At 46.0% G+C, this 23,130-nt stretch overlaps 1 protein-coding gene and 1 pseudogene across 1 annotated transcript; one reads left to right on the forward strand and one right to left on the reverse strand.

Moving 5' to 3' along the window:
• Nucleotides 1–14,268: 14,268 nt before the first annotated feature.
• Nucleotides 14,269–16,151, forward strand: LOC136497608 (anthocyanidin reductase ((2S)-flavan-3-ol-forming)-like). The gene is made up of 4 exons (XM_066493460.1): nucleotides 14,269–14,875; nucleotides 14,992–15,192; nucleotides 15,285–15,658; nucleotides 15,754–16,151. The coding sequence occupies exons 1-4, from the start codon at nucleotides 14,573–14,575 to the stop codon at nucleotides 15,902–15,904; spliced, it is 1,029 nt and encodes a 342-aa protein (XP_066349557.1). The 5' UTR covers nucleotides 14,269–14,572; the 3' UTR covers nucleotides 15,905–16,151.
• A 4,545-nt stretch (nucleotides 16,152–20,696) lies between these two features.
• LOC136496159 (uncharacterized) lies at nucleotides 20,697–22,206 on the reverse strand (annotated as a pseudogene).
• Between the last annotated feature and the right edge of the window lie 924 nt (nucleotides 22,207–23,130).

The following is a 23,130-nucleotide window of genomic DNA, read 5'->3' on the forward strand; positions in this document are numbered from 1 at the left end:
CTAAGCAATGTGACTAACAAGGTTACACAAACCAAATTAGTTACGCAAGGAAGCTACTTCTATGCTACACAAGCAAGAAGATAACTAGTGAGCTACACAAGCTAACTAATTACAAGAGCAACTACACAAGCACAATGTATATGAAAGTAAATACAAGCTTGTGTAATGAGGATGCAAACCAATGGGAAGAACAAGGTTGACACGGTGATTTTTCTCACGAGGTTCACGTGTTTGCCAACACGCTAGTCCCTATTGTGTCGACCGCTCACTTGGTGGTTCGGCGGCTAATTAGCATCACCCGCCAAGCCCGCACGTCGGGCACCGCAAGAACCTACCCCGAAAGTGAGGGTAGCTCAATGACACGCTCAACTAGAGTTGCTCTTCGTGGCTCCCACGGGGCGAGCACAATGTCCCTCACAAAGCTCTTCTCCGGAGCACCGCACAAGCTTCTTGCGGGCTTCGACGGAGACCACCACCAAGCCATCTAGGAGGTGGCAACCTCCAAGAGTAACAAGCACCACCGGCTTGCAACTCGATCACCTAGTGCCACTCGATGTAACCTCACAATGCAATCGTACTAGAATCGCTCTATCACACAATCGAATGATCACTATCAAGTATATATGAGATAGAGAGCTCCCAAGCACTACTACACAAGCCACCAAGGCTCTAGTATGCTCAGCTACCGGCCCAAGGCCGACCATGGCCTCTATTTATAACCCCACGAACAAATAGAGCTGTTACCCCTTCACTGGGCAAAAGTCGGGACGACCGGACACTCTGGTCCAATCGACCAGACGCTAGACCTCAGCGTCCGGTCGTGCGATGCACGCCACGTGTCCCCTCCTTCAAACGCTGTTCATTCGATCTCAACGGTCATCTGATGACCGGACGCTGCAGCTTGAACTGATCGGACGCAGCAACCCCAGTGTCCGGTCGTTTCTAGTAAGGTACCAGACATGATCGGACGCGTCCGGTCGGTCGTAATCGGACACAGCACCAGCGTCCGGTCACCTCCAGCAACACTGCTCTGTCTGCGTCATCACACGTCACCTTGACCGGACGCACCCTGTCAGTGTCCGGTAACTTCCAGTGCCAGCGTCCGGTCGATGACCGACGCTTACTCGCTGACTGCCACTACTGACCGGACGCTGGAACCCAGCGTCCTGTCACTTCATGACCAGTGTCCGGTCCACTCTGTGAGACCGTATCTTTTCAGAACAGGGCACCGGTGGAGTTTCAAACCCTTCTCACCTCTGTTCCATCGCCGAGTTGATCCACATCAACTCCAACTTCATCTCCTTTGTAAATGTGCCAATACCACCAAGAGTACACCACCATGTGTATGTGTGTTAGCATTTTCACAATCATTTTTCAAAGGATTAGCCACTCAACTTGCCACGCCACTCAATCCTAGCGACGATGCAAAGTTAGCTCACTCAAGTGGCACTAGATGACCGATATGCAAACAAGTTTGCCCCTCTTGATAGTATGGCCATCTATCCTAAACCCGGTCATCAACTTCTCTACACACCTATGACCGACGAAATAAAATGCCCTAGGTTATACCTTTGCCTTGCGCATTCCATTCCATCTCCTCCAATGTCGATGCAACACATGCACCAACACGATCAACAATGATATGATCCACTTCATATCATCATGTGATCATATTGGTTTATCGATCTTGACTTCACTTGCTTTTTACCGTTGCCTTCATCCATCGGCGCCAGGTCTTACTCAAGCTTCACCGCCACGCGGTCCATCACTCCAAAGCCTCCGACTTGCCCTTCACGCTTGCAACCGGTCCATCAAGCCAAGTCTTGTCTTGATCTTCTCCACCTTGATCACATGACTCAATGTCATGTCTCATTGCAATGAGCTCCTTCATCATTACATGTGTGAGCTTTGCAACATCTCCAAGCCATTTTCACCTTCATGGCATATGTTGCTCACACACATGTACCTGTGGACTAATTACCTGTGTATCTCACATAAACATAATTAGTCCATCTAGGTTGTCACTCAATTACCAAAACTACACAAGGACCTTTCAATACGTCAGTTCATCCTTCTCTCTATTGGGCCTGAACGCACCAATAGCTTTAGCTTGTAGAGCATAAGAAAATCTTTGTGTTGCTCTTTTGAGTTTTGGGCCATGAACCAGCTTTCCGGTCTCTAGGTCCAGTCTTCCCCCATGAGCGAAAAACCAATTCTTCACGTGTTTGGGCCAATTGAGTGATTTTGGTGTGATGCCCTTGGCAAGAATGTCCGCTTCCATTTTTTTCTCACTTGGGAATGGTAGTCGCGTAGCCACCTGATCCCATGCCATGGTGGTATACCTTCTGTCGAGCATTCTCTTGGTTCCTTCTCACCCGTTCATCACCCTCTTCTGATGTCTTGTATTGTACAAAATTATTCCAGTAGGGCCTCAGCTTTGCGAGCGGGCCATTAGTATTGAAATTAGGCGTTAGGTTCTTCTTGACGTATTTTGTGTATAGGGATTTCTTCCAAGTCTGGAATTATGTGGCCATCTTCTTCATAGCCCACTTTCGAACTAGCTCCTTTAATTCGTCATCTTTGATATCATCATAATCATCCGCTTGCAACATGAAATGTTGAAGGATATCATCCCAAATTAAATTCTTATCAAGATTAGAGACAAAACTAACATGGGGCTCGTTGATCTTTTGCTTTCATTCATGGGCACTGATTGGAAGTCTGTCTCTTACAAGGCACCCACAGTGTTGCACGAATTTCCTTCCATGTGGACCAAGTGGTTCTCCTATCTCGATATTGAATTCTGATATTATGTAGCGTCCCTCCAATGACTTTTTCGGGCCTCGAATATTTTTGTTTTTCGCCGTTGTGGTCGTCGATCCAGAGGGCTACATTTAAAAATAAATAAATATCATGTGTACACATAATAGATGATAGATATTCAAATATATATATATAATATTCAAATATATATATAAATATATATACCTCGCCAGTATTTTCTTGCACAATATTTTCTTGGTTATCTTCAAGAGCCAGGTATTGACTCCCATCATCTACATCCTGTTGGTCACCATCGGCAAATTCAGTGCCGGTGTTGATAATATCCATCATTTCTTCATCCATGTTGTCTCTCAGGGCAACCATCTAGCTTTTACACCACTAGATATATCTATAAAAAATAAAAACTATGTCTATAAAATGGACTTCTGCAGGACGTGCCACCTCGAGGATAGTAACATTTGTAGATGACATTTGTAGATCTAAAGTTATCAAATATCCATCAAATTCTAGCTCAAAAACATGTTTAAATAAATAAACATCCGTACTAGTTGACCTTACTTACGTGATCATCTCGGCGAGCATTTCTCCACCGGACGACACCGTACTTGGCCACGGAAGAGCTCTGATTCTACGAGAAAGGGAACACGGTCTTTCACAGCCATTGTCGCTCTCCCTCGTAGAATCAAAGCTCCTCCTTGACGTCTGTTACCGCTCGACAGAGAACATGCTAGCCGAGATGAACACGGTCCGCAAGTTCAACTAGTACGGATTTTCTACAATTTTCTAACTATTTTCTAAGTTTTTCATTTCATAGAAAATTTAATTCTAAAAATAAAAGGCATGGTTTCTAAGTATTTCATTTCATGGAAAAATTAATTCTAAGTGACCTGCTCGACATCGGCGAGCTCGCGGGCGTTTCATGGAAAAATTCATTCTTAGTGACTTGCTCGACAAAATTGAGAAAAAAACACACGCTCTCATGACCCCACACATCTTCTAAGATCACGTAAGCTTCCATACTAGTTGACCTTGCTTACGTGATCATCTCAGCGGGCATTTCTCCACCGGACGGCATGGTACTTGGCCACGGAAGAGCTCCGATTCTAAGAGGAAGGGAACACGGTCTTCCATGACCGTTGCCGCTCTCCCTCGTAGAATCAAAGCTCCTCCTTGACGTCCATTATCGCTCGACAGAGAACATGCTAGCTGAGATGAACACGGTCCGCAAGTTCAACTAGTATGGATTTTCTATAATTTTCTAACTAGTCCGCGCCAAGGAGGTAGAGGTATGCCCGGCCGAGTACGAGAACTACATGCCCTGCTACTACAACATCACGGACGTCGTCGAACGTCTTGGATCTAGGGGCCGGCATCGTCATAAGCTACCGCGCAAAAAGGAGGAAACGACGAGACATTGGGCCACGCCCATGCTCCACTGAGCTTGATGGCTCAGCGCAAAATCGCATTACAAGATTGTCGGCATGAGGGCTCGGCACACGCATCCATCCGATTATAAAAGGTTGGAGCAATTAATCCATCATAAACGGATTATATATGGTGGCAGCAGTGGCTCACATCCAAGGTGTCAAATGCGAGGTCTAGCTCCTACAGCCGTCGGAGTAGCTCCAGCAACTCGATCAGACTCTGACTGCAACAACGTGAGAGCAGAGAAGATTCAGTGCGAGCTACCAATGGAACCGGCGGCGATAAAAATGGCGGCGGCAGAATGTTGCAGAGGTGAGGAGGAGGAGGGACCTTTTCTTGGTCGTTGAGGAGGACGGCCTTGATACGCTCCGTCTCAGCGAGGACAGGATCATCGCAGTGCGGTGCGCCATCATCGGTGATGGCCTCGGCGCGGTCTGAGCTACAGAGGCTGGGCACGCTGGCGGCGCCCTCGAGGTGGAGCTGCGCCGACATGGGCACGAACGATGGTGGCATCCTCCTCGGGCATGAAGGGCCGACACTCTGGTGAGGACGAGCGAGGTGGGCCGGGGACGAGGACAACGCGAGGCATGCGCTGGCCTGCTAGAGAAGAAGCGCGCGTGTGCGTGCGGCTGGTGATAGCGTGCGCGCATGACGAGGCAAGGCTAGGGTGGTCACCTGGGGGCGGCGGCATTGCTAGATCGAATCGATCTGGTGGAGAAGATGAGGCGATGGAGAAGAAGGCTTGGTGGCTACTGGATCCGGTTGGAGAAGAAGGCGGTGGAGACAGAGAGGAAGAGAACTAAGGGAGAAGGGCGTGGTTTATAAAGGAGGACCTTTTAGTCCCGGGTGATAGTTAGAACCGGGACTAAAGGTTCTTTAGTCCCGGGTGGTGGTTAGAACCAGGACTAAAGGTCTGACCTTTAGTCCTGGGTGTAGCCACGGTCCGGGAGTAAAGGGGATTTTGGCGGGCCGCGAAAATGCATCCCATCTTTAGTAGTCCCAGATGATGGTTAGAACCGGGACTAAAGGTTCTTTAGTCCCAGGTGATGGTTAGAACCGGGACTAAAGGTTTAACCTTTAGTCCTGGGTGGTTATTCCACCCGGGAGTAAAGGTGGGCTGCAGTTTGGCTTCCCGCCAGTTTCTATAAGTTTTTCCTTTTTTATATATTTCTTTTATATAAATATGCAGAGAGTTGTTAATTGCCTAGTAAATAAAATATTAGCAAAAAATTACAAAAAGAATTTCGGGACCTGATTTTATATTATTGTACATAAGAAAAATCTGTAACCTAAACTCTTTTGTTTTACCGTATAAATATTTAACATAGTGTAAATAATAATCATAATTTTCACCATGCAAAAATGTACTACTTAATTAAAATCATTAAAACTATTGCTTTTTGACAGGAAATTAGTTTTCACATCTTATTGACATTGATCATTTGTTTTTTTGTCACACATTCTCCACAGGAAATCCATCGTCAAGCAAAAAATTCATTTAAATCGTAGAAAATATGAATACACGATAGAAATATGAATACACTATATATATCAAGCGGGCATAGTAGTGAACTTCTTCTTAACGTATATCCCTTGGTTATGATCGCGCCGTAACCAGTGTCCTCATCATTTAGCTGGATGCTTGGGTCTTTGTTCACTGTGAAGGGTGGAATTTGGTCATCCTTTTCATAATCTTCTGATATGTCTGACTTGTCTTCAATTCCAACGATGTTTCTTTTCCTTGAAAGAACTATGTGGCGCATTGGCTCATTGATTGGGTCGTTGTTGTTTTTCTCTCTTCGGTTTTGTAGACATGTCCTTGACATAGAACACCTGATTCACATCATTGGCAAGGACGAATGGTTCATCTTTGTACCCAATATTATTGAGGTCCACGGTTGTCATTCCATACTGGTTGTCGACTGCTACCCCGCCTCCAGTCGCCTTTACCCATTAGCACTTGAACAAAGGTACCTTAAAAGTAGGTGCATAGTTTAGTTCCCATATCTCCTCTATGCGGCCATAATATGTTTGCTTATTTCCATTAGGGTCGGTGGCATCTATGCCAACACCACTATTTTGGTTGGTGCTTCTTTTATCTTGGTCTACTGCGTAAAATGTATTCCCATTTATCTCGTACCCTTTGTATGTGAGGATATGCCACGATGGCTGCCTAACCAACAAATACAGTTGCTCATCAATACTCTCATCACCCTGGCATTCTTTTCACAACCAGTCGCTGAAAGTTTCCATGTGCTGATGCGTAATCCAAGCTTCAGACTTCCCTAGAAACTCGGATCGGAGCAACTCTTTATGTGTCTCGATATACAGATCCACCAAGAAGGAGTTTTGCAAAATTGTGTAGTGTGCTTTATTAAAATAATTGTCCTATGTACCAATATATGTTTTCTTCTCTAGTGTCCCCTTTCCACTTAGTCTCCCCTCATGTCGTGATTCAGGAACACCAATCGGGTCAAGGTCAGGAATAAAATCAACACAAAACTCAATGACCTCCTCTGTTCCATAGCCCTTGGAGATGCTTCCTTTTGGCCAAGCATGGTTGTGAATATATTTCTTTAGGACTCCCATGAACCTTTCAAAGGGGAACATGTTGTGCAGGAATACAGGACCGAGAATACTAATCTCCTTGACCAGGTGAACTAGGAGGTGTGTCATGATATTAAAGAAGGAAGGAGGGAACACCAACTCAAATCTAACAAGACATTGAACCACATTATTCTGTAGTTTAGCTAGATCCATTGGATCGATTGCCTTCTGAGAAATTACATTGAGGAATGCACATAGCTTCACGATGGCTAGACGTACATTTGGAGATAGAATTCCTCTTAATGCAACTGGAAGCAATTGCGTCATGAGCACATGGCAGTCATGGGACTTTAAGTTTAGGAATTTCTTCTCTGGCACATTTATTATACCCTTTATATTCGAGGAGAATCCAGATGGTACCTTGATGCTTGCTAGGCATTCAAACATGCTTTCCTTCTCTTCTTTGCTAAGAGTGTAGCTGGCAGGACTTAAGTAATGGCGTCCATCATCTGTCTTCTCTGGATATAGGTTGTCTCGTTCTTTCAAACACCGCAGGTCCTGTCGTGCTTCAAGTGTGTCCTTAGGCTTCTACACACCCATGAAGCCTAGCAGGTTCACACAAAGATTCTTCGTCAGGTGTATCACGTCGATCGCGCTATGGACCTCTAGGACTTGCCAATAGGGTAGCTCCCAAAAAATATGGACTTCTTCTACATGGGTGCGTGACCGTCGGCGTCGTTCGGAACAGGTTCGCAGCCATGTGCCTTTCCAAATACTACTTTCACATCCTTGACCATATTGAGTATATCCTCACCAGTTCGGTTGCCCGGCTTGGTCTGGTGGTCTGCCTTACCTTTAAAATGCTTGCCTTTCTTTCTTAGGGGGTGATTCGCAGGAAGAAATCGATGATGGCCAAGGTACATGACCTTTTGACATTTTTTCAAGAATATACCTTTAATGTCATCGAAACAGTGCATGCATAATTATATCCCTTGTTTGATTGTCCTGAAAGATTACTTAGAGCAGGCCAATCATTGATTGTTACGAACAACAGTGCTCGCAAGTCAAAGTGCTCCTGTTTGTGCTCATCCCACACACGTACACCTGGTCTGTTCCACAAAAGTAGAAGTTCTTCAACTAGTGACCTCAGGTACACATCGATGTCGTTGCCAGGTTGCCTTAGGCCTTGGATGAGCACTGGCATCATAATAAACTTACGCTTCATGCATAACCAGGGAGGAAGGTTGTAGATATATAGAGTAACAGGCCAAGTGCTATGACTACTGCTCTGCTCCCCGAAAGGATTTATACCATCCGTACTTAAAGCAAAACCTTAAGTTTCTTGCGTCATTTGCAAACTCCGAGAATTCTCTATCGATTGCTCTCCACTGGGACCCATCAGCAGGGTGTCTCAACATATTGTCTACCTTACGGTCTTCTTTGTGCCATCGCAACAACTTTATATGATCTTTGTTTCTGAACAGACGTTTCAAGCGTGGTATTATAGGAGCATACCACATAATCTTGACAGGGATTCTCTTCATAGGACGTTCGCTCTCAACATCACTAGGGTCATCTCGCCTGATCTTATATCGCGATGCATGACATACCGAACATGCATCTAACTTCTCGTACTCCTTGCCACGGTAGAGGATGCAGTCATTAGGACATGCATGTATCTTCTGGATTTTTAATCCCAAAGGGCAGACTACCTGTTTTGCTTCGTACATAGTGACGGGCAATTCGTTATCCTTGGGAAGCATCTTCTTTTGGATTTTTAGTAACTCTCCAAATTCCTTGTCAGATACACCATTCTTTGCCTTCCATTGCAGCAATTTCAATGTGGTACCCAACTTTTTCTGCCCCGCATCACAAGTTGGGTATATCAATTTCTTGTGATCCTCTAGCATGCGCTCGAACTTGATCTTCTCCTTTTCACTTTCGTATTCTCTTTGTGCGTCACGAATGGCCTGACCAATATCATCAGCGGGCTCATCTTCTGCCACTACCTCTTCTTCAGCTTCCCCCATTGCAGTATCATTGAATGCACCATATTCAGCAATAATGTCATCATCGTCCCATTGTTCTTCTTCACCTTCTTTCATTACAACCTCGGTTTCTCCGTGCTTCGTCCAACAAATATAGTTTGGCATGAAACCCGACTTCAATAAGTGTGAATGAAAACTCCTTGAGTAAGTATATTCCTTCAAATTCTTACATATGGCACATGGGCAGCATATGAAACCATCGCGTTTGTTTGCCTCGGCCACACGTAAGAAAGAATGCACGCCCTCAATGAACTCTCGGGAGCGGCGATCAGCATTGTACATCCAATGCCGGCTCATCTGCATTACATGACATACACACCATATTAAAACCTAGAACATAATTAGTTAATTATACGACATGTATACCACCACACAAGGTATTAATTTATGAAAGTCTCACTACAATGTAGATAATCCCAACTACCACTAAAAAATTAAAGCTAAAATGCACTTCAGCAGCATAAGGATTTCATGACCAATCCTAACTAAAACAGATAGATCATGCGTTTGTTCAATATCTATGGGCTTCTTCCGCAGGATCACTGCCTCATCAGCCGCCGTAGCCGCCTGTACAAGAGAGTTTTGCACGTGTTCAACATACTCTTCCTCCCAGTACCAGCCTGAACATCCAGTGCCATCCCACTAAAATTAAAACAAAAAATTAGAACTTTAATCACAATCATTATGAAAATAAGTATAAATTAACCATAATCATCAAATGCGACAAAATAACTCATATTGCGATCCGGATACTTGTAGAAGATACGGCTCTTATTGGGACACTCCTTCCTCACCTGATACTCCATCACAATCTTCTCCTCACACTTGCCGCATGCAATGAAAGGGAGGTCCGGCCTCAGTCGCTTTGGAACCCGATGAGAGGCTGAGGACCCAGAAGCAGTTGCCATCTACTCTCTATACTCATTTTTAATATAATGTAAATTTCTCATTTTATAAACAAATAAAATTAAAAAAACTCTAAAATTCTCTATATCTCTAAACCATGAAGTGTGCTATGCATACTAGAAATGAAAGCTGAATACTAGTTTTGAATAACTACTTTAACCTTCCTTCATCCAAATATGTAAACTTTAAAGTGATTTTGAGCTTAAATGGTTTACAAATAAAAAAATCTACCATAAAAAACCACATATATCTAGTCCACAAAATGAGATATGCTACTGATGAAACATGAGAGTATAAAGTTGGTAACCTTTAGAACCGAAGAATCGATGGAGGAATCGAAGAAATCTTGTGATTACCGACGATGAGGAAGAAGAGAGGCCGGCGATGAAGCAAGAACACTGAGCTCGAAGTGGCTCGGGCTCGGGGAGGAACAAGGGCTATATAGGAGGGGACCTTTAGTCCTGGTTGGAGACAGAAACCGGGACTAAAGGTCCATTTCTAGTCTCGGACGGAGCCTTCAGCCGGGAGTAGACTTTTATTCCCGGTTGGAGGGACTAACCGAGAGTAAAAGTTAACCTTTAGTCCCGGTTGGTAGCTCCAACCAGGACTAAAGGTCCCCTACAGTAAAAGCCTGCTGCAATAGCCATTGGACAGGGACCTTTAGTCTCGGTTGGAGCTACCAACCGGGACTAAAGGTTTCTCTAGGGCGCGAAAAATATCAGGACTAAAGCCAAATTTTGAGTTGGATCAAAAGTCGTTTCTCTACTAGTGTAACCAAACTTTCACATGCGCCAATGCTTTCCACTTTTTTTCCCTTGTGGACTAGGGGAGACACAACCAGGGATGCAAAATCCTCCCTAACAAACTAGATAATTATTTAAATTATTTTCTCATAAATTTTTCAACTAAAAAAAGTCAGCAGGATCCTGAAGGGATTTGAGTTTCCAAAAGAGGAGGGGCCGTATATGTAAATGCTCTGCTCGCACATTATCGATCGAACGACCAATAGTAAAATGATTCATGACCCGTCCGTCGACAGGCCGGTCAACGTCGAGGCACGCCGCGATCGAGTGCACCAGGCGAAAAACAGGTAGATAGCTCGATCGCCCCTGGTCACCTCACATGTAACACATGATCGATATTCCGACGACGCTGGATCTCGATCTCAATCATCCAACGATATGATTGTGTGTGCCTCTGCTGCGCGGTGGTCGGTGGTACGTGCCCGTCGGCCTCCCACCAGGCCAGTCCACACGAATACGATGATGTCGTCCGGCCCCGGCCGAGGTTGACGGCTTCACGGTCGCGCCGCCGCACGACGAGTAGTGCATCGCGCTGCTCGCCGGGGATTGCGTCGCCGCCGCTTATAATTGAGCACGGAACGCGCGCGAGAGAGAGGACACCACGCACCGCACTGCACTGTACGTGCACACAAATTAATTTTTTCCCGAAGATGCACACAAATTAAACGATGCACCTAGCACCCGTACGTCCGGCGCAAGCGCGTGTCTGGACACACCCCCGGCTCCGTTCGATTCGATCCCGACGCACCTACCAGGAACCGTCGATCCAGAGCCCGTAACGTAACCGGTTCGATCCTGACCAACCACTGCAACCTAACAATTTGATTCAGAGCAATACGAGCGAGAGTGTCCACCCACGCTCGTCACGGTGGCCCGTTCCCCCCGCGCCACGCCCTCTGTCCGCCACCGCGCCCCGTTCTTCACAGCGCCCCGGTCCCCGTTCCCCACCGCACCTCGTTACCCCACCGCGCCTCCTCTCCCAAGAGCACAAAACACTTTTAAGTGCAACATCGCAAAAAATATAGTGCAACATCGGGATATAAATACTGCAACATCACAAAGCTATGTAGTGCAACAACGAAAAAATATACTACAACATAGGAAATTATGTAATGCAACATTGAAAAATTTGTACTGCAACATTTGAAACAGTAGTACCGCAATGTCGCAAAAAATCAACCAAGAAACATGGAAATAGAAACATCTCAAAAATCACCATTTAGTGCTGCAATATTTGGAAAAGGTAATTTCAACAATTAAGATCCCCTATTGCAACAATCCAAAAAAAACATTAGAACTCCATTTCTGTAACACAAGAAATTACCTATCGCAACATACGAAAATCATCTGTTGCGACATCCAAAAATCCCCACTGCAACACGGAGAAACAGAAAAAAGACGTACAAAACAACAAGAGGATGGGTTCAAGGTGGAAGCTACTCGAGCCCCAGGCCCATCCCCTTTGAGCTCGCCGGAGGGAGGAGGGAATAGGACCATAGAGGTCGCCGGAACCTTAGCCAACGTTGCGTTCCTCATATCAAGTGGAAGAGGAGGAGGAGGAGGAGGAATGACCTACCTCGTTGGTGCCGCCATTGTCGTCCTCGTCTCCGGTTGGGGGAGTGAGAGCCGGGTAGCTGGGGGCGCGGGGTAGCAGGTCGCGGAGGGGGAGAGTGGGAGGGAGGGAGCGCCGGCGGGCGAGCGGGGTGACCGGCGCGTGGTGTCCATCACGGTGGGCGAGCGGGCGCGGCAGTAGAATGGGAGCGCGAGCGCTGCGGGAGTGCGGCTCGAGGAAAGGGATAAGGAGGAGCGAGGGAGACGGGTGAGTTGGTTCGGCTCTATATCAATTCCGCAAATTAAATGCAAGTAACACGTACAAGATCGATGTACCATCCGATGCTCGTAGTATTCCAAACTTAATTAGCTATAGCCCCTGGCCAGCTGCAGCCTAATAACACGTACGTACCCTCACGTATATGCATGTATAGCAACTAACCAGGATTAGCAACGACGACTAGCAAACACATGCATGGCGCGTAGGATCGGATGGAGTGGCGCCCCTTGTGCCCTGCCAGTTTTGCCGGCGCCCGCCGGCCGGCCGGGCCACCACCAGCCACGTACTACAAATAGGGCACGGCCGGCAACACCAACACACGACTTGCTTACTTAGCTTCACTTGCAAGGCAGGAATTTCATCCATTATAGGAAAAAGAATAGCTAATGCTCCATTTAAACTGTTTTTTATCGGTGAAGAGAAATTGGAAGATTAAAACCCACTAGAGCCCAGCATTTTGGGCTTGGCTCAGCAATGGCTTGAAGCCCGCCAGGGATTGAGCAAGGCTGGCAGGCCTAAAACAAATTGGGCCTTGCTCGAGCCCTAATGAGCTCGTGGCTCCTTAAATCAACTTAGAGCAATTTTATTTGATATATGCAAAGAAAAACAAAATAAAAGGAGGGGATACCAGTAGTGCTGCTACTATGCCTGCTAAAGATATTCATAGGAGCTAATAATACTAGTTAGTACTGTTCAATGTGCCTACGTACGTGTCCGGGTGTTTCAGCCATTGTTTGTAGAAGGGCGAAAAAATCCGATGAGGACTAGCAAATTACAGTTCCATTAGACTTTGCTACATTATAATTTTCATTTTATATGTTATGTTTGTAAAATCTATATGTTCAACCCATTTAATTTCGTCTCCTGCCTCTCATCCTGACTGAGGTCCTGCTTGCATGCCCTAGTTGGCATCCTACTCTCTCCATTCCTTTTTATCCGTCGTTCTAGTTTTCCAATTCAAGAAATAAAGCGTACTCGCATGCCCTAGTTTGCATCCTACTCCCTCCGTTCCTTTTTATCTGTCATTCTAGCTTTCCAAGAAATAAAACGTACTCAACTTTGACCAAATATATACTAGAAAATACTAATACTTATGGTATACAATTAGTATCATTAGATAGATCATTGAATCTTCTTTTATAATAAACTTATTTGGAGAGACAAATATTGTTAATATTTTTTACAAAAACTAGTCAAACATAAGAAAGTTTGATCAGCACGCTTCCCATAATGACTATTAAAAGGGGATAGAGGGAGTATGTATCTAGTCACATGTGTATGTCTGCTTTATTGAAATGAACGCCAACGCCATGTATACTCCCTCCGTCCTAAAAGAGGTATCATTTTTATTTTCTGAGAAGTCAAATATTGTTAAGTTTGACCAAATATATATATATAAATATTAATATTTATATAGCATAATTAGTATTATTAGATGAATCATAAATACATTTTCAAAATAAACTTATTTAGAGATATAAATGTTGCTAATATTTTCTACAAATACAGTCAAGCTTGAGAAAGTTTGACCAACAACAGAGGATTCTACGCTCATAATGCAACTTTGGCCACTGCAACAGCCAACATTAACCTTTCCCGCTTAGAGCTAGTATAACACTAACGTCTATCAGCCATTCCGCCGATGAAAAGAAGATCCACGTCACGAAAAAATGATCATGTTAGAAGAGAGATTACAAAGTGGGCGCTTGCCTTTTCTCTCGACTGAAAGGTATAAGAAAAAAGCTCTATTTCAACTCGATGAAAGTGAGAAGCAACTCGATGAAAGATACATTTGTTAAATGCCCACGCGATCATTAAGCTCGCGGAGCTGTCATTATTCACTAACCGACTCGTCATGCCAGGCCAGCGACATGACACTAGTGTGAGCAAGCGATAAGATCAGGCACGGCTCGGATGATCCGTCGCGTGGGGCACGGTGGCTGGCTTAGCTTTTGGCTGCCCGTGTGAGTAGTGAGACCGAGCGCGGCCGCATGCAGCACGGGTTTCGCCGTGCATGTGCATATTAAGGGGCATCCCCCATTCAATTCCTCTCAACACCAATCTGCACTCCAGGACCAGGAGCCACAGCACAAACTGCTGCTACCACCTGGCCTCCGTCAGTGTCGGAATAATCCCGTCCCATCCAGTAGAGTCGAACCTCGACGACACTCGATCGAGAGAATATCCTAGCTAGTTGGCTTCTTGCCCTTGCCCCCTTGTCGATCGATATGGCGGCGGCGGCAGCAGGTGAGGAGAGGAAGAAGACGGCGTGCGTGACCGGAGGGAACGGCTACATCGCCTCGTTGCTCATCAAGATGCTGCTGGAGAAGGGCTACGTGGTGAAGACGACGGTGAGGCACCCAGAGGACAAGGAGAGCAACTCCCACCTGGAAGACCTCAACAAGCTGGGCACCTTGGAGGTCTACCGCGCCGACCTCGACGAGGAAGGCAGCTACGACGACGCCGTCGCCGGCTGCGACTATGCCTTCCTGCTCGCCGCGCCGGTCAACTACACGTCCAACAACCCTGAGGTGCGTGCACAAATTAAACGCGCGTCTCGTCGACTTTAGTGATGTACGTGCCACGCGCAAACAAGGACTTGCTCGATTGTTTAATTTGGCGATGAGCCAATGGTGGCATGGTGCAGAAAGAGCTGATGGAGCTGGGCGTCCAAGGCACTCTGAACGTGATGAGGTCGTGCGTCAAGTCCGGGACGGTGAAGCGCGTGGTGCTCACCTCGTCGACGGCCGCCGTCTCCAGCAAGCCGCTGGAAGGCGACGGGCACGTGCTGGACGAGGAGTCCTGGTCCGACGTCGAGTACCTCACTGCCAAAAGGACTGGCCTCTGGGTACGCACGTCCTCTCGGCCGGGTCTCGACCTCTTCTCTTCTGAGTTCTGAACTGGAACGCTGATGACATGCATGCACGGGCATCAACGCAGGCGTACCCGGTGTCGAAGGTGCTCCTGGAGAAGGCGGCGTCGGAGTTCGCGGAGGAGCACGGCATCAGCCTGGTGACCCTGTGCCCCTCCGTCACCGTGGGCGAGGCGCCCGACAGGCAGGTCTACACCACCGTCCCCGCCATCCTCTCCCTGCTCTCCGGCGACGAGAAGGAGCTCAAGGTGCTCAAGGGCATCGAGCGGGCCTCCGGCTCCGTGCCGTTGGTGCACGTCGAGGACGTCTGCCGCGCCGAGATCTTCGCCGCCGAGGAGGCCGCCGACGGGCGGTACATCTGCAACAGCCTCGACACCACCATCCTGGAGATGGCCCGGTTCCTGGCCGACAAGTACCCGGAGTACGACGTCAACACCAACCTGTGAGCATCAATAATGAAGAACTCCCAAGCTAGCACTGGATTTGCTTGCATGCCATGATATTAGGTGATCATGTTGCTCCAACCTTTGTTTGCAGCTCCGGCGGCGATCTTCTTGAGAAGCCGATTGCGCTGCTGCCGTCCACCAAGCTGATGAAGGAAGGGTTCGAGTTCAAGTACAAGACGCTGGAGCATATCTATGAGAACATGGTGGAGTACGGCAAGGCCCTGGGGATCCTGTCCAACTGATGTGATGCTGATCCTCCGTGTGTTGATATCGTCACGTCATCAGAAGGCCAAATAACTGCGGGTGGCTTGAACGTAGCTGTTCAATTCCCCTTTTCTGGAGTATTTGCGAGCAAGTTTGTTTGAGTGTCGCTCTTTCGCCTTTTTTTTCTTCTTTTTGGCGAGTAAGTTTGAATGTGGCACCTCTGTTCCATGGAAATGTGTTTTGCGAGGAAGTTTGAATGTAATGAAGCTCTTCCTGTTCCTTCGATCCTGTTCCTTCGAAATGTGAGATTTAAGAACTTGAATTGTTCGTCCAAAAGACTTGAGTTGTTCGCCGGCCGGGAAAAGACCAGTCTTATGCCAATCACACTTCTCCGCATGATGCATTATTTCCGCACGACGCACCACAGCCAGGGTAAATTATTATCAGTCATAACCACCAAATATTAGCACTCTCAAAGACAAATATGGCACGCCGGTGTATCAGTGAATTTATAAGAAAATTTGATCAAATTTGTGAATTTCATCCGATAATTGTCTCTTGCTACCATCCGATAAAAAATTTGCATCGCTAGCAAAAACCCTGCCTATGTGTTCTCGGCCTGCACTCGTTTCTCCTATTGCCAATTGCCTTCAGCAGCATGAATTCGCTACAGCTTACGCACTTTTTTATGTGAACCTACTTGGTATAGCTTCGAACATCTTTTATTATCTTATAAATATGAGTTAGAAATCTTCTTAAAAATATGAGTTAGAAATAACAAATATAAAAAATATATATACAAAGATATCCGATTTTAAAAAAAAACTCGGGCTGCGGGGATAGATACCCCCGAGCTATTTTTAGCTTAAGGTTGAGAACTTCTCACCTAGCCCGAGAAAAACACCGAACCCCATGTCTCGCCCGCACACAGGGGCCCGTTACCCTCTCACCGGTCAATTTTACCTGTGCTTTGGGAATAAGGTATCCGTTTGAGGTTAAAATGTAACCTTTATTTTTATTTTCTTATTTCCAATTTGGACATTTTGTGAGTACTTTCTTTTTACTTTTGAGAAGAAAAGCTTATTTTTTTCATCCCTGTCGTTGTTTATATTTCAGATTGGAACAAATGAATCTGATATTTGCCCACTAAGGCCTTCCCTGGTGGTAAATTCAGTTCTTGGCAATAAGAGTTTATATACATATCACACTATAAAGCAAAAAGATATAAATCCTAGATATTCTAACTAGAGGCCCCCAACGGAGTCTCCATATCAATCCTCGTGAGACTTGCTAGAAAAAAAATCCTAGAAGTTCTCATAAAAACTAGAATTATCGAGCCTTTAATTTTCTAGAATCTAATCACCATTTCTCTAATAATAACAACCATTGGATCAATTCTATTTTAAAATAATTACTCACCTTAGCAATTTTGAGAAACAACATAAAGTAACCCATGAATTGTCTACAGTGTGTTTTTGTTTTTATTTGATAATAATTGTCTAATCGTTGACTAATTAGGCTCAAAACGTTTGTCTCGCAAAGTACAACCAAACTGTACAATTAGTTTTTGATTTCGTCAACATTTAGTACTCCATACATGTACCGCAAGTTTAATGTGACGGGGAATCTTCTTTTTATATAGGGTCAAAGTTGAAAATTTGGTGAAACCAGACACACCCTGGTAAAAGAACCATCGGCAATCATTGTGAACAGAACAGACTACACCGCGTACAGTGATTCAGAACAAAGCCATCAAGCTGAAACAGCTGAGAGAACGTTCTCCACGCGTGTCGTGGAACGCATTCAGGAAGAAAAAAGTCCAAAGCAATATGATGCAGGAGATCAACAGATGTGACGGAAAAGCTTCGACAAGGTAGCCTGTCTGTTGTCTGCTTTTGTGTCGCTTTGCGCTCGGCACCGTGTACTGACTACTACTGAGTGAGTGACAGACAGCGAGTGATCAGGGGTGGTCGACGCAGGAGTATGCAACGTCGCTCTTGATCGAGCACGCTTCGACTTTTGTTTGGTGGAGAGTGGAGACAGTGACGAGGGAGAGAGAGATTTCTGGCACGGTGACCTGATGCGCTTGCGCACAGAGTTTGACTAAATTTATAATAAATAATATTAATATTTATATCTTTAAATAAATTTATTATAAAAATATATCATATAACGAATCCAATGATACTTATTTTTTATTATAAATGTTAATAATATTTTATATAAATTTAATCAAAGTTTAAGCTTGCCTTCATAAAAAACGAGAATTGCATTCTTCCGTTGACGGAAGTACCAGGAGTGCTGCTGTGTACAGGTGGCAGCGACAAGCCGACATGGTGACATGACACTTTTTGTCATGCCGGATAGCTAGTGGCAACGACGGTGCGCTGCGACTCGACGATATCATCGCTCCGTGGACGACCGTGGGCACGCTGAGCATTTGCCATCGTGGATTCATGGTCAGGTGCTCTCCGTGTCACGTCGTAGGCTGTGGCCGCGGGCCGCGGCAGTGAGTGCCCTTGCCCATGGCCCCGTTCCCATCTGGGCATCGCATCAGAAAGGGAGCGACGACCGAGGCTGTGGCCGGTGTCACTATGTCCCTGGCTCCCTGCAATGGTTTTGGATTCAGATTGGTTTCTAGTGCTAGTATTTGCAAATGGTCAAGTGGATTTGGGACTCGAGGTTTGATTGGATTATGAACGGTGTAATCTGAATGATACTTGTGTCGATTGTGATGCTCTGACCCGTGCAGCGCGCCAGCGTAAGCACGATATATAGCACAGAACAGATCAACGAGGACCAGTCACCAGCGGCATCGCATCACGCCCCAATTTTTTACAATTTATTCTTTTTTTTAAGAAAATTTACGTTTGACTCTTTGGGAGACGTAAAATTATTTTTGGACCTTTGGGGTCGGCGTCAGGACTCATGGCTCCGAAGTAATACGTCTCGACGTCACAGATCTTGGCTCCGAGGTGTCTGACCGTGCACAGCAGGGCATTCTAGGTGGCGTTGACGTGGCCGGTACCTCGGAGCCACAGATCTCGGCTTGGAGCCACAGATCTCGGCTCCGAGCTCGGCGTCAAGATCTGTGGCTCCGACCTCAAAGCCGTGGATCTTGGCTCCGACCTCGGAGCCATGGATCCTGTCGTCGAGCATGGATTTAAAACCCACGACCAAGTTCAGAACAGTTAAACAAGCGAGGAGAGAATGAAATCGATACATGGGCTTGGTCTTGGACGGCAGGGGTGTGGAAGGCGTCGAGCACGGAGGCGGCCGCGCAGGCAGCGGCCGGGAGGACGCCGGCCGTTGTCGCCGCGGCCAACAGGTGCTGCATCCAACTGTGCATCGCTTTCAACCCACATTTTCCTCCCTTTTCCAAACTATTATTATGTTTATTGATGTTTTTTCCTCGAATTTTTATCTGGGGTTGTTTATGGCGTGATGACGCCACACGTGTCAGTGTGTGAGCTCTGGCAACCGTTCGATTGGAAATCGATGGCTGGCCAAGGGTTGTGATGTACAGAGGTTCTACAACTGCCGTTGTAAAGCACGGAGTACTCCCTCCATACCCGTATTAGCTGTCGTTCTGGGCACTAAGCCCATTTTCACAAAGCCTGTCGTCGCTCGCCCGTGCAGTGCCTTATGGACGCGAATGCCCCTCCCATCGCCGCCCGTTGCGCTCGCCAACTACTCGCAATTAATCGCGCGTCGCCTCGGTTCGCTGCGTCGCCGCCTGTCGGCTCTCGCATCAAGGCAGACCACACACGCTCGCCTCCCTTTATCTCGTCAGCGCGCTCACGTCCCTCGCCACCCGGAGGAAGCTCGCGCCATGGAGGAAGCTCGCGCCAAGGAGATCGGTCGCGCCATGGAGGAGCCTCGCGCCATGGTGGTCGCTCGCACCATGGAGGAGTCCGACGCCATGAAGGTCACTCGCGCCATGGAGGAGACGCTGGACGCGGAGGTCGCGCCGGACTCGGAGATGGCGATTGCCTCTGAGATGGCGCTGGACTCGGACTCCCTCAAGATCGACCCGGACGACGTCGAGATGGTGCCGGACTCCCTCGAGATCGCCCTGTTCGACGTCGAGGTGGTGCCGAACTCCCTCGACATCGCCCCGTTCAACGTCGAGGTGGTGCCGGACTCCCTCGACATCGCGCCGGACGCCGTCGAGGTGCAGTGCGCTCGCTGCGGCATGTTCCACGGTGGCGGCGTCTTCGGAGAAGCCTACTTCCAAGCTCGCCGCGAAGCTCGCAGGTGTGCACATTGCCGTCTTGTTCATGATGACTACGATCTCACTACTTGGATACTACATGGCATAGACAAATTTGATTGCGAGCTGTTCATCCCTGATGTGGACAAACTTGAGATGGATGGAGACACAATACTAGTACCTGAACACGTTGAACAGAAGGTGGACGAGATCTACAACATGAAGAAGTTCAAAGATGCAAAGATGAAGGAAGATGCAAACATGAAGAGTAAGGTACATGTCTTGCTTCGGCTTGCAAAATCTAATTTGCTACTACTACATTCTTGCTTCAGATTGAAAAAACTAATTTGGTACTACATTCTTCTAATTTGCTGCAGAAAGACTAGCAAGTGCTTCGGCTAGCAAGGAAGCTTCACAAGTTATTTGGAATGGGAGCCGATCTTCTCTCTCTAGTCTTTGTTTTTGAATGTGAGGAATTTTGAACTTGTTACATCCTTTTATCTTCATGGCTTCCTTCAAAACGGTTTGTAGTGTCACAAAGATCCTATTTGCTTTGTGTGGTGAGTACTCTACGAATGCCTACATGAAAAGTGAAAATGAATCAATGAGTACTCCATTTAGTTGTTAAAGAAGCAATGTAACAAGTGAAAAAGTGAACAATTTACCTGCTGCATGGCTGGAACAAGATCTTTAATTGTTTTTGCATCCTTCTTATATTGTATAGCTTGTATAGCACGAAAAAACCCCAAGTCTAGAATGTTGAAATCAGGAGAATTGGGTGGTTGACAAATAAGCCGAATATCAAACCCATCTTGCTTAGCAGCCTCACAAAAAATAGGATCATCCACTTTTAAATGAGAAGGTGCATTATCTTGTTGTATGAATGTTGGCTTGTGCACATCTTCTCTTGGCCATTTGGCTCTAATGGCCGGCAACACTTGATTTAGCATGAAATCTCTAATGACATCCCTTGTGATTGAAGTTATTGGCTTGATAACTTGTTCACCATGAAGACGGTTATGACTTCCTCTAATAGCATTTTCATAAGTGACAAGTGGAAAGCAACCGATTTTCCCATCAAAAATGCACTCTCCATTTCTAAATCTTGGCCGAGCACAAACACATAAAAACATGATCCTAGGAATGTAATTCTTGTTCTTGCAAGTGCGATGTGGTTCATCTTCCTCGGGTAGCAAGTAGTATTTCTTGGATTTTTGAGAAAGGTAGAACCATTTCTCATCAATGAACACAAAGTCAAAAAAATCCTTAAACTTTGGATCACCAACCAAACCTTGCTCAATCATGTCAATGCACCACTTCAACCTAGTCTTTTTGTTAGCATCAGTGAGGTAAGGTTTGATGCTACTAGAGTGGCGCCTAAGCAAACTCTTTTTCAAATACCTTTGTATCCCAGATTTGGTAATACCAAGTCTACTAGACACATCTTCTATGGTCATTCTTTGCTTTAGAGGAATGTTGCGCAATTGTTCCAAATCAAGAGGGATTGCCTTACGGCCACATCTACCCTTCTTTTGACTAGCAACCACGACCGGAATGTTTTGAGCAAGTTGGGTTTTACCTCGCTTCCATAAGCGCTGAACCGATCAAATGTGTACACCAAACTGATCGGCAACAATGCTTGCATCTCTCTTACCTAGTTTCCCATTTTTGCTTCTAGCCAACAATGCTTGGTACACTTGTTTTCTAACTTCTTCAGGCATGTCATGCTTTGGACGGTTTACTTGAACGGGAGCCTCAACATCTTGTTCTAGCAAAAGGAAAAAAAACAAGCACATTCATAGTAATAATTAGCCACAGCATGTTCTAGCTATAGGAAAAAACAAACTCATTCATAAAACTTACCGGGCAGGTTTTGTACATAATTGAAATCAACCGCACCAAACTCGTCTAGTGGCAAGTTCAAATCAAACCCTGTCAAAAAAAAGAAGAAAGAAAATAAGAAACAAAACTACACGTTGTTGATTTGAATATCAAAAAAAGAACAAACAAACTGAGTACATTACCATATGTGGTGTGATCCTCCATTATTGGCTCATTGAGATCGAATGAAAGATTGTCGTCATCATCTTCTTCTAAACGAACGTTCAAATCGAATGGATTAGCCATTGCAGTACAGAGAAAAGAGAAGAAGTGGAGAAGGAAACAGTGGAGCACGGCACAGATGGAAATAGAAGAGGTTGAGATGGATAGGATGTAGCACCGGTTAAATAGGAAGGGGTAGATGGACAGACGGCCAGAGAAAACGAGAGCGCGCACGGTGCTATGCAACGAAAAAAAAGCGCCAAAGAACGAGCTGTATGGAAGGCTAAACGTGCGCGTCGCTAAACATTCGAAACCGCGCAAAAAACGAGAGCGCGCACGGGCCAAAACGCGCGCGCGCATGAGCAGCAACGCGCCCACACCCGACCCAGCGAGCGCCATACAAAATTGCCACTCACAGCGAGGCCCAGCACAAACGCCACTTACACAGAAACAGTGCCATGCAAAATCGCCAGTGACAGCAAAAAAAGATGTGGCTGCCAGGGATCGAACCCGCGCCCTTGTCCTCAGGGCGTTAGCCTCACTGCACTAGCCAGTCTGAACCATGATTGTTTCTCATATAGGTTGCATCCACAACCAGTATTTAATAGGGATAGACAGGGAAAAATACCTCTAATTAATTACTCCTTGGTAAGCATAATCATGTCTTAAACGACAACTAATTGAGGTATGGAGGGAGTACGCATTAGCCGTGTAGGAGTTGGCACTAATAGGGCCTGGTTTAGTTCAAAAACTTTTTCCAAAAAGTGCTAGCTATCATATCGAATCTTGTCATACGTGTATGGAGCATTAAATGTAGATGAAAAAAAACTAATTACACAGTTTGATTGAAAATCACGAGACGAACATTTTAAGTCTAATTAGTCCATAATTGAATACTAATTATCAAATAAAAACGAAAGTGCTACCATATCCAAAATCCTAAACTTCATCGAACAAAACAAGCCCCAGGTTGATTTCCCTACCTGATCTTCTGAAATGGTCTTCCGC

This window comes from Miscanthus floridulus, chromosome 12, assembly GCF_019320115.1.
Source record: "Miscanthus floridulus cultivar M001 chromosome 12, ASM1932011v1, whole genome shotgun sequence".
Taxonomy (NCBI): domain Eukaryota; kingdom Viridiplantae; phylum Streptophyta; class Magnoliopsida; order Poales; family Poaceae; genus Miscanthus; species Miscanthus floridulus.